Consider the following 13,221-nt stretch of genomic DNA (forward strand, 5'->3'; position numbering starts at 1 on the left):
GTATGCTTAAACCATACTGTCGCACCAAAACTTAAGTATACTTTTGGTTTTAGATTATATAGCACACAAGTTGTATGAACATTTTTATGGAGCATTTTTAGTGTTGTGTGTCATTTCTGGAGCTTAAACTATAAACCAAAGAGCTCTGTGAAGATTCTTCAAATAATTCTCCGTTTGCCATCAACAAGGGTTTAGAACAACATGTGAAAAGCAACTGAGTATTCATGTTTGGGTGAACTTTCCTTTAAACCCCAGTAAAGAATGAGTGGGTGAAAAATGAAGCCTGGTACTTACCTTTTGGATCATCTCTAACTACAAGCAAGCCGTTCCGACACACCACCTTCCCTGTGGCAGCATCGACGAACACCAGAGAAGGAATACTAGTCACCTTGTACTTGTTCCAAAGCTTCATCTACAAAAAGAAAAGACACACATTGACTTGAGATGAGAGACTGGAAATCAAAAGATATTCAAAAGGAATATGACTAAAAGAATAAGGACTGGGAATGTTTGTGGTGAAGAGAGAGATGATGATTCATCTCAGCTCATTCCTCTATTTCCAAAGCTATTTTGCCTTTTTAACCATTAGAGATGCAATCAATACTTTCCCAACTTTATACAGTCCACGTGAGGCTTAAAAATAGGCTACGAAACAAGCGGCTGAGTTTAAACGTCTTCCTCTCGCTCTGAAGTATAAAGAGACTCAGAAATGTGGCGAGTTGAATTAAGTGCTATCCGCAGCCGAGGCGAGCCGGCGAAGAATTAGCTAAGGGCCAGAATCAAACATCTACAGGGCTGATTCAACTTTAAAGAGACTGGCATCTGAGGAAATTCGAGGAGAGTACTTTTTCTTTCTGTAGTCTCAGTGAAAGCGTGGCACACGGGCTAAAAAGCCAGCGATTAAACCTCGCTCGACAGAGCCGTTTGCTCGTGAAGTCTCATGGCTGTGGGCGCCGCTGCCGTCTTCATCCTTTGCTGGTGAGAACAAACCTGGTAAATTATTCAGGACGTGGACGTGCAAAGGTCTAATAGATGAAAGACGCCTATGAACATAAACTACAGTAACTGCAGCGGACTGATGCGAAACATGTAGCGCTTGAAACGCAGGTGCTACGGACATGAATGATTTATCAAAACGCTAGACACACATGCAAAGACTAGGGCTGTTAGTTGATTAAAATGCTTAAATTATTTTTTAGCATATCATATAGTTAATGCATGAAATTAAATAATTTAGGCTGAAAAGCCCCTTAAAGAGAGAATATTACTGTTGTAGTTTTCCAAATTGGTCAAATTCCTTATCGATTTTACATACAGATCAGAGGGCATTGCTAATTGTAAAACAAATGACTTAAATAATTAAATCACATTAAATTGATTAAACTGACAGCACAAGCAAAGAATCGGGCTGGGGATTGATGTAGGTATAGATTACGATTAATTCTGATGCAATTATTATTCACAAGCTGTCAGTTTGATTTAATAAAATTTTTTCAATTTAGAAATAATTTAAGTTTAATGTCTATTTGGTTTACATATTCTTATTTATGAATTACATTTTCTCCGCTAATGCTGTAAATGGTACAGGGAATTGTTTCAGACCGATTCAAATCATCTTTTGAAACTTCTCTATAAAAGAACCAACTCATTGGACTACACTGATCACGTTATGTTTTTGATTCACTAAAAAGAATCATTTGCATGTAGTTGACTCGTGAATCATACTACAGTAAATCACAACTAAAATATTTGTTTTCACACAGCCACTAAAATTATAATGTAGGCACAGAGCAAAAGATCAATCAAATGAAGATGATTAAATGATTAACTAAAAGATGAAAAGAAGAAAAAACAAAAAACACAGCCTTACTGTAGTTTCAGTTAACAATATACATTGAATGTGAACATTGAAGTAATTTGAACTTCTACTGCTTTATTCTTCCTTTCTGCACTGCTTGATCAAACTCTTTGATGCATATCTGATGAAATGTTTTCACCGGAGGAGAGTTTAGATGTGAACAGGCAGTCAAAGTGTGTTACTCTGTTTCTCTAAGCCTGAAGGATTGTGTCCAGACAATCGCTCCAACACAAACCTGCAGCACTGCCATAGACAACAGTGCTCAATCACTGGCTCGTCTGCACCCAAATCTCTCACTCCGGCCTAAAGCGAACACGGCCTACGCTGCAAAATCACTGAGGTTAAAGGGCACCAACTGTGAACGTCTCAAGTATCAACACCGCTGCTTACCTTACACACACCTGTGAATCTGACACAGCTGTGAGTTCGGGCTCAGAGAACTACAGTCGCAAGAGGAGCCGTGAGGGAACAAAGCTCGCCCGCAGGCTCTGAGACAGCTGTATGAGTGACTGGATGAGAGAGATGGGTAACATGAAATGAAAGACAGCTCCATGATCAGCCATGTCAACGGCTGCCCATCAGTTCAGTGAAGGCTTAAAAAAAAAAAAAAAACACTCAGCCTGAACCTGATGAAAACCAAGCCAATTAAGGAAGGACATGGACAGTGATGAATGCTGACATGTTTTAAAGGTCAAAGACTTTCTTCAAAAATGGGCAGATAAGCCAGTATGTTTCCATTAAGAGGAAAAAGCCAAACTCTTTAAAATGCTTGAATAAAAAAAATAGAAAAAAGAAACAAAAGAAAAAAATTCAAAAGAAAATATTTAAAACAAATAAAATTCAATAATCTAAAATACACAAAACAAATTTATAAAAATATTTGTTGATAAATATACATTAAATAAAATAAATAAAACTAAATAAAATAATAAAATTTAAAACAAAATGAAAAAAATGAAAAATACAAATATAAAATCAAATATAAAATGAATATACAATAAATATACATTTAAAAACAATGTTTATTAAATAAAAAATTTTCTTTAAATAAAATAAAAAATATCAACAGTACAAATAAATAGTGGTCAACAAATTGGTCGATAAAATTACCTGAAGGGATTAAAGTGATAGAAAAACAATAAACAAAAAAAATAAAAAAAACCTTAAAGGGGTCATGAGATGCGATTTCATGTTTTCCTTTGTCTTTGGAGTGTTTCAAGCTGTTTGTGCATATAAGATCTGTAAAGTTACAAAGCTTAAAGTCTCAAACTCAAAGAGATATTCTTAATAAAAGTTAAGACTCTGCCACGCCCTCCTAAAACGGCTCATTTAAACACGCCCCCACATGTCTACGTCTCGGTGTGGGAAGATTTGCATAACATCACCCAAACGTATACACAATGAAAGGCGGCGTAACTTTTATTCTCGTTGTAGTATTGTTGTTGCCGCCACCATGTTGTGGAGACGCTGTGTGTTTCATTGTGAAAGTGAAAGTACTTTGTTTGGTCTTCCAAATGCGTACACAACTAGAAATCAGTGGTTAAGTTATATTTACAACACTGTTCCAGAACAGTACAACGCAAATATTTGAGTGTGTTCAGCTCATTTTACAGAGGACTGTTTCTCAGAACGATGAGCTTTGTTAAAATCGACACGTTTCAGAAAGGTGGAGCAGAGGAGCAACAATAATGTACAGTATGTGGAAAATAATGTGTTTTTTGAACCTCGAACCACGTAAAGACATTGCATTACACCAAATACACAAAATAATGTTCTTTTTAGCAACATCATATGACCCCTTTAATCCTACATCACATTTTATCCAAACCAAATGATTTTGAAATAATCTTGGTTAAATTAAAGCTGCACAGATCATGACAGATGTTTATTAGTAACACCAGCCCAGCAGTTATTTGTAACAGACACGTACACAAAATATACTTGCTACTGTAGGTATTATTTTGAAGTAAAATTGTAAAAATCTATACAGTCCCACTTGTGCATTTCCATACATCTCTACTGCATTTCTCCCAAGTAACATTTCCTTTCTGTGTGCACCTGCATATGCACAAAATAATCACGGAAACACCTACACACCGCAGCATGAAAAGCACAGCGCAAGGAAATACTGAAAATGAGCAAAGAAACCAATGGCATTCAGCCCTTGCTAGCAAAAGACGACAAAGCATTTCCGACATCTACAGACAGCATTTGGTTCTGTTTCATAGCGGCGCAGCCTGGCAAACCGAGATCATCAAGCTAGAGAGCATCACAATTCACCCGATTAGCATAATCCTGAAGGGGATGATGGTCCGTAATCACAGCGGCTGCATCACCTGCATTCTTCAGTCACCATTACCCACATCAATAGCTGCTTCTCGAAATAATGATATTTATGGCAAATTACTTCCAATTTCCTTTTATTTTGCGCTGGTGCAATTCGAGTTTCCATTGCAAGTGATGCAGAAAGAATTGCGCGATTGTTCTCATGACATTGTGATAAGCTGTCGGGGAACACTATTCCCTCATTTAAAAATCTCAGCTAGTCTGCATATTTTCCAAAGTGTGGGCTTTTCTTTAAAGGACCTTGCTTGTTATTAATTTTTTCATTTGTATGTAATGGCAACATTTACACAGACACTCTGGAGGGCTACAGACTCATTTGGAAACCTCCGAGCTGTGTTTCTGAAAGCTCATGCTGCACGCATGATGAAATACAGCAGATTTCATTTCACACCAGCAACAATAATGGCCTCAGAGACATGCCATTGGCAAAAACAACAAACATTAGTGACAGCCGTCATTAATAACCTTCGTCTACGGCCGCTCAAGTTATTTCTCTGCTTTACTCAGAGCAAGGCCTTCGATGTGCCAATATTCCCTGCTGTGACCATTTAACAACCACAGTGGACATTAACTATACATTACATTCACTCAAACAAAACACGGGCCGAGCGCAGGCCATTTGTTCAACCACAAATGGATCAAACATGCTTGAGTAGTAATGAAAGAAGCTCTCTCTTCTTTGAGAAAGCGAGTGTAAACGGATGAAAAGAGAAATAATTATATATTGAAGAAAATAAAAGCTTATTTTTAGAACCATTAAGGGTTTTTTTGAATGGTGAAATAATTATGACAGTTAAGCACAGGCCCTATTAGCCTACTGAATGTGAAACTGGATGCATTTTGGGAGGAAATTATGCAATTTGTTAATAAGATTCTCAGTCATTATGCAAAAACCCTGCTTTGTGTATGTTGGGTATTGTAGCAGAAAATGTGCATGTGTCTCAACAACAGATGTCACGGTGCTGTCTAGCTATGATTTGTGGATGTTATTCTGAGACACTGGAAGTCAGGTCCGCCCTATTCATATGAAGAATGGGTAGAACTTATGTTGAATATGCGATTATGTTGAACGTGTGATATTTTCAGGACCTCATCATCCGTTTATGAAAATGTAGGGTCTCGTTCTCCCCCTAATTGAGAATGTATCATAAAGCAAGAAATGCTCTTAACTCTGGCCTGTAAGGTTTTTTTTTTTTTTTTTTAACCCAGCTGTGTATTGAATTTTGTATTCATGCAATATTTTTATAGCTACTTCCTTTATACTGTATAATTGACTATTTATTTACTAATGTAACTATTAGTGCTATCAAACAATTAATCGCGATTAAAGCTTTTGTTTACATACATACACACGTACGTATATACGTATGTATGTATGTATGTATGTATGTATGTATGTATGTATGTATGTATGTATGTATGCATGTATGTATATACAGTGGGTACGGAAAGTATTCAGACCCCATTAAATTTCACTCTTTGTTATATTGCAGCCATTTGCTAAAATCATTTAAGTTCATTTTTTTTCCTCATTAATGTACACACAGCACCCCATATTGACAGAAAAACAGAATTGTTGACATTTTTGCAGATTTATTAAAAAAGAAAAACTGAAATATCACATGGTCCTAAGTATTCAGACCCTTTGCTGTGACACTCATATATTTAACTCAGGTGCGGTCCATTTCTTCTGATCATCCTTGAGATGGTTCTACACCTTCATTTGAGTCCAGCTGTGTTTGATTATACTGATTGGACTTGATTAGGAAAGCCACACACCTGTCTATATAAGACCTTACAGCTCACAGTGCATGTCAGAGCAAATGAGAATCATGAGGTCAAAGGAACGGCCTGAAGAGCTCAGAGACAGAATTGTGGCAAGGCACAGATCTGGCCAAGGTTACAAAAAATTTTCTGCTGCACTTAAGGTTCCTAAGAGCACAGTGGCCTCCATAATCCTTAAATGGAAGGCGTTTGGGACGACCAGAACCCTTCCTAGAGCTGGCCGTCCGCCAAACTGAGCTATCGGGGAGAAGAGCCTTGGTGAGAGAGGTAAAGAAGAACCCAAAGATCACTGTGGCTGAGCTCCAGAGATGCAGTCGGGAGATGGGAGAAAGTTGTAGAAAGTCAACCATCACTGCAGCCCTCCACCAGTCGGGGCTTTATGGCAGAGTGGCCCGACGGAAGCCTCTCCTCAGTGCAAGACACATGAAAGCCCGCATGGAGTTTGCTAAAACACACCTGAATAAGATTCTCTGGTCTGATGAGACCAAGATAGAACTTTTTGGCCTTAATTCTAAGCGGTATGTGTGGAGAAAACCAGGCACTGCTCATCACCTGTCCAATACAGTCCCAACAGTGAAGCATGGTGGTGGCAGCATCATGCTGTGGGGGTGTTTTTCAGCCGCAGGGACAGGACGACTGGTTGCAATCGAGGGAAAGATGAATGCGGCCAAGTACAGGGATATCCTGGACGAAAACCTTCTCCAGAGTGCTCAGGACCTCAGACTGGGCCGAAGGTTCACCTTCCAACAAGACAGTGACCCTAAGCACACAGCTAAAATAACCAAGGAGTGGCTTCACAACAACTCCGTGACTGTTCTTGAATGGCTCAGCCAGAGCCCTGACTTAAACCCAATTGAGCATCTCTGGAGAGACCTAAAAATGGCTGTCCACCAACGTTTACCATCCAACCTGACAGAACTGGAGAGGATCTGCAAGGAGGAATGGCAGAGGATCCCCAAATCCAGGTGTGAAAAACTTGTTGCATCTTTCCCAAAAAGACTCATGGCTGTATTAGATCAAAAGGGTGCTTCTACTAAATACTGAGCAAAGGGTCTGAATACTTAGGACCATGTGATATTTCAGTTTTTCTTTAGTAAATCTGCAAAAAGGTCAACAATTCTGTTTTTTCTGTCAATATGGGGTGCTGTGTGTACATTGAGGAAAAAAAAAATGAACTTAAATGATTTTAGCAAATGGCTGCAATATAAAAGTGAAATATTTAAGGGGGTCTGAATACTTTCCGTACCCACTGTATGCATGCGTGTGTGTGTATGTGTGTGTGTATGTGTATGTGTGTGTGTGTGTATGTGTGTATGTGTGTGTGTGTGTGTATGTGTGTGTATGTGTGTATGTGTGTGTGTGTGTATGTGTGTATATATATATATATATAAAACGCATGATTATTCACACAATGTCAGTAAATTATTCATAATTTACTAATTCTACCTAATTATTATTTTTTATCTTTTAACTTTTCATCTCTAAAAATCTTACTGTGTGCCACAGCATTTAGTTTTTAGCTGTAGGCAGGTAAACAAATAAAATATTTTTTTTAGTGTTATAATTATTTAATACTTGACTTTTTAATTGTTTAATTCATTATTAGCTTCTTAACTTCCAAACCCACTGCAGTTCTTACATTAAGCTCAATTTGGGAAACTCTTTTGTAATGTAATGTTTAACGCATTGTATGATGTTGATTTATAAAGACAAATAAATATATTTTCTCTCTCTCTTCAATTTTTATATCAATATGATTTGTTTAATTATAAAACAAGTAGGATAAAAAGTAATCTAAAAGTAACCTAAAAAGTAGTCGGAATACATTACCTAAAAAAAGAGTAACCTAGATTACGTTACTAACTACAATCTTCATCATGTAATCTGTAATCAGTCACAGACTACAATTTGTATATACACATACATTTTCATAATTTATAAAATCTTAAATGGGCCAGTAAAAAAGTTCTTCTTTTGTTTTTGTGGTTAAAAAAAAAAAAAAAAAAAGACCCAGACATTTTCTCAAGATTCAACAGTTCATGGTCAGAAAAATGTAAGTGTAAAAATAAATTGTCAATTAAATATATTCATAATTTCATTCAATGCTAATGGCTTTTTTAAAAAAGATTATTTTTTTTTTTAATAATTATTAAAAAGTAACAACGAATTTAGTTGCTAGTTTTACTAACATTTACTAAAATAAAACGTTTCGGCTCAACACACTGAAGAAGGCCTTTGAGCTGAAACGTCTGTGTCCTTGTCCTGGTGATAAATGTAAGAAAAGACCGTTTCATGTGAGTGCGGATCATGGTTTTGTACTATAAGTGATTTAATGGATATACGCACCTAAACGAAAGATCAAACGACGGAAGAGAGCGGTGCAAACTACTTTTGTGGAACTAAAATAAAAGATTACCATAAAATGATGCAATGCGGTGCAAAACATTACTTTCTTGAACATTTTTTACCTAACTTATTAGAAGGCAGAAAACCAAATATTTACATATACAAGACACATTTCATAAACAAAATGCAGGAAAAATGCAGAATTGCTCCATCAACCGTCCCAAAATGGCCACACTGACCTTACTGAGACGTGCCAACACGAAACTAGTCATGCTAAAAATACTTCAACTTTTCAAACCCAAAACCTGTGACACTGATGCTTGTACCAACATGATTGCGAGGCAGACTCTCGGGACGGTAAGCGCTGTGGAGGGGTGCAGCTTTTCTCTATGGAGTGCCAATCCTGTGTCAAGTGTTTTTCACTTCCTGTAGCTACCAAACTCCCTCTCCACCATCAGCCTCCAATGCACGTGACTCCAACACCAGAGTCCTGCTGAGCCTGTTCGACTAGAAGATATTCCCGCAGTCATCGTTCCAGTCACCTCCTGTCGTTAGATATGTGACTCGGAGCGGATCCGCTTTCATCGGAGGGGGAGAACGAGGGGCATGTGCCAAGTAGTATCGCCACAGTTTCAGAAAAAACACCCACTACACAATGAGGGCAAGAAAAGAAACATGTACAGCGATCAGCCTGTCGTCGAGAGAAAGACGACACTTCAAAGGAAAAGGCATAGGCGTTTTTGGCAGACACTTAAAAGGATGCACTGGAGCACTACAGTGTCAGACAATAAAGCTTGCGTCGCGGATACCGTGACTGAGACGACGGAATTCATAGATCGAGGCCAAAGTGTTGTCAAGTTTCTGGCAGGATGCCTTCGGACATGCAGACTTCCATCCTTTAATCCTCTTATTAGTAATCTGCATCAAATAAAGAGATCACTAAGAAAGACATCAGCTGCTAACCAGTGAAAATGGGCTGTCAATAATCACTCTATTTACAATGACTTATTGCTGCTGTAACCTCAGAAAAAAGGCTATTAGGAGACTCCATTAAAGCTGATAATGTGTACCATCTAGAAGAAGACTGTTTTTAAGTAGAATCATAAGCCTCAGACCCAAAGATTAAAACTCATGAGTCCGTCTACTGCAAATATCATTATCACCTAGTAACTAAATTGGAGGCATGTTAAGGCATGCCCAATCTATAAACGACTGTACAGTAGATATCCTCTTTCATTGTTCTCCGGATCTGAATGTGTTTACAGGTCTACCAAAGAGGATCTCACTGTCGTCTCTATCAAATGAATCATGCTTTCGGTGGTGTTTATTGTAGAGCATGCCTGTAGGTACCTGATTCTCTGAAGAAATAAAATAAAATAAAAAAACCTGTTAATTTAACTGCAAATTACGTTCCCATACATTGAAAAATTATATTGGATTTAATGGAATAATAATGGTTCCATGTAATTTCACTGTTAAATACTGTAAGAAAAAAAAAAAGTCAAGTAAAAAGTATGAATGGTACTAAAAGTATGAAGTATGAATGACTTTCTTTTTAAGGTTAAAAAGAGTAAAGGTAGGTTTCATAGAAGCCTCTACATGATGCATCGCATTTGATTACATTTTAAGTCATGTTTTTTCTTAGTTTTAATATTTATTTATTTATATTAGACTGCTACCATATTTGATTTATTTGTTTACTAGCCACTGTTCAAGGAAAAGTAACTGTTATTCATAATATTAATGATATTTATATTAATATAAATATCATTAATACAAATTAGGGCTGTCAGTCGATTCAAATTTTTAATCTAATTAATTACATGGTTGCTGTGATATTAATCTAATTAATCGTAAACTAAATTGGCCTGTGAAAATACCCACTAAAGATAGTTATTATTGTGTTAAATGAGAAAGTATCAAGTAGACATTACAAATAGTAGCTTTAGACACATAAACGTTTAGGCTACAATGGCCTAACAAACTATGGAACATAAAAAGATAATTTGAGAAACAACTTAGTATTTTTTGTTCATACAGTGAAAGTCAATGGTAACCAAAACAGCTTTGTTACCAACAGTCTTCAAAATACCTTCTTTTGTGTCTTTTATATTGTGCAAAAGTAAGTCATTCAGGTTTAAAACAACATCCGGGTGAGTAAATGACAATTTATTTTATTTTATTTATTTATTTATTTTTTGGTGAACTATCCCTTTAATGTTTTTTATTTATTTCTTTATTTTTTAATAAATGAAATGATACACTAAAGAAGAAACTAAAACTGCCAGCAGGTGGCGTTAATGTCTTTATGAGTCATTCATTCATTCATTTATTCATTCATTCATTCTATTAGTTCAAACGCTGATTCATTCAAGAATTAAATAAACGGCTCTCTCTATGAGTGGGCCTTTGAATCATTGGTTCACATGATTCGTACAAAACGAGGATTCATTCAGAAACTAAACAACGCTGTGTTGCTCAAAGATGCACAACAGTTCTGCTGTGGTTTTAGGTAATATTTTCATTGGCATAATTGAGCAAAAACACAATATTATGTTTAAAATATAACAGTATTAAATTCATATTTAGTGAACTATTGTTTAAAACCACATTTGCACAAGAACAGTACTACAGACCTACTTGTGTAATATTGCTCTCTCTGCTTGTTTGATATTGCTTATCATATATAAATGAGACAAAAACATATACAGGGGCATTTATGGAGTTGTTGCCCAGCATCATATTTGTCAACAGTCAACTGTATGAAATGTAAGATGACGTACAGATCTGGGGGCGTGGCCAGTGCGTTAACTGCATTAAAATATTTTAAGTCTCGTTATTTTTTCATAACTAATGAATTGCCGTTAACGCGTTAAACTGACAGCCCTAATACAAATATAATATTTTAATTGTAATGATATAATATTAATACATTTACCGCTTGCATTATTATGGTAGGTTTCTGTACAAAGCAGATTTTGGTCATTTAAGGCAGGCAAGTACATTACAATAAATCAGTTATAATCAAATATATGGGCACTATAAATGCATCTCATAATGCCTGAAAATCTACCGTAAATTTAGCCAAATTGTTTTTTTACAATGCAGGGTGGTGCACTGAGACCAGAAACAAGTCTCTTCCCATCTGAAGGGAACTGAGAGATATTTCCTCTGGCCTCAAACCTCTGCATGCACAAAGTGAAATAGCATGTTGCATTTCATTTAGCAAAGCAGTGTCGCTCTGATGGCAGAAGAGGAGTAAAATACGAGCCTGAATGGGGTCTGTTTCGTACTTTGAGAAAAGAGAGAGAGAGAAAGACGCTTTGGAACAGTATGTACATTTCATGTCTAGCCCGTGCTTCCTCTCTGATGAGCAAAGCAGGCCTCGCTCACCGGCATTCACTTCATCACAAAAGCTGCGACGCCTTTATGACCTCCATCGTGAGGGACGAATCACAATTCTAGGAAACCGATTCCTCGCGCACAGCCATTTACCCCACCGCCGCTTGTAAAACGCCACGTGATATTGCTGCATCATATTTACAGGCTAAAATATTCATTGGCCCATCCGTTAGCGAGTACAGCCATTGTACACGCCAACACGCCGGCTAAATTGCTTTTGGATACAGGGGTTCGGTTGCCATGGAAACTGCCCAGTCAGGACATGTCATAGAGTGGCAGGCACATTGTGGGATCTCGGGTAATAATTCAGTGATAAATTAATGCTTTAGTGAGGAAAACAGGTGCCAGAGTGTCACGAGGGAGTTTAGAAGAGGGGAACAAAAAAGACATGCTCATTCAGACGGAGGGGAAAAAGTGAGACGGAGTGACACAGATGGAGATGGAGAAAAAAAAAAAAAGTGCAGGGTGTTCTTCCAGCTTTAGCCCTGGCCGTACAAAAGCCATTTTCTGAAAGCAGGATTAATCCTGACTTGCACTCTCAATGGCAGGGGTCTTTAGTGCAAGATTTTACTTAGTAAAGAATGCCGGCTAAAAGCAGGGGATTGTAGGAGCGTAAAAAGCAAGGCTTTAAGCGATACGCAGCATTGTTTACAACAAATCCCGTTTGCTACTGGGCCTCAGAGGAACAGGGTTAGAAGTCAGGACGTTGTGGGGGTGCTTTCTGTCCCCTGTGCCTTCACCAGGCCAGAAAATAATAGATGATCTAGCACTGAACTGAACACTAGCTAGGTTTTTTGGTAGGAATATGCACAGAATTGTTGCTGTTCTTACACTAGGGTGAATTATTGGCGACTATGTGTAATGTTTCAAAACACTGCAATGAGGATGGCATATAAAAAATAAAAAATAAAATTTCCGGTATCATTTCTATCTGGTTATACAAACTTTTTTTTCTACTGTGCATGGTAAAATAAATCAATTTTATCAGAGTTAAGAATGTGAATTTGTAGTTTGATTTAAACTCGAGTATCTATTGAACTGTCCCGTCAACGCAGGCTGCATCCAAAAACTAGCATACTGCGCAAACAGTGCAGTCCGATTCATGAATAAATGACTCAATGATTTGAACCAGTTGTTAAGGATTCATTCAAAAAGACTAATCTGAAACAGTGTGAAAAATCTTTAACTGAATGAACCCAGTGAATCGGTCAGAGTGAATCAACTTCTGACCGACTCACTTTGTCTTGAAATTAAGCGAAAGTGTAAACTTGAATGATTACTTATTCCCATAACTTATTCATAATTAATATTAATTATATTAAAATTATATATCAATTGTAATTATAAAATGTTAATATATTTAACAATTGAATTATCATCAGTACAAAGCAGATTTCAGTCGTTTAAGTAGGGTAGTATATTAAAATACATCAGTTAATGAAAGAATTATATATATCAATTATATATATATATATCTAAAATAA

At 36.9% G+C, this 13,221-nt stretch overlaps 1 protein-coding gene across 1 annotated transcript in view; it reads right to left on the reverse strand.

Moving 5' to 3' along the window:
• The window catches only part of nxn (nucleoredoxin), an 80,704-nt gene that overhangs the window by 19,035 nt on the left and 48,448 nt on the right, over nt 1–13,221 (reverse strand). Inside the window, exon 2 of the mRNA XM_058744420.1 lies at nt 295–412. Coding sequence (XP_058600403.1) covers nt 295–412 — 118 coding nt within the window. The remainder of the gene's footprint in view (nt 1–294; nt 413–13,221) is intronic.

Source organism: Onychostoma macrolepis, chromosome 15, assembly GCF_012432095.1.
Source record: "Onychostoma macrolepis isolate SWU-2019 chromosome 15, ASM1243209v1, whole genome shotgun sequence".
Lineage (NCBI taxonomy): Eukaryota > Metazoa > Chordata > Actinopteri > Cypriniformes > Cyprinidae > Onychostoma > Onychostoma macrolepis.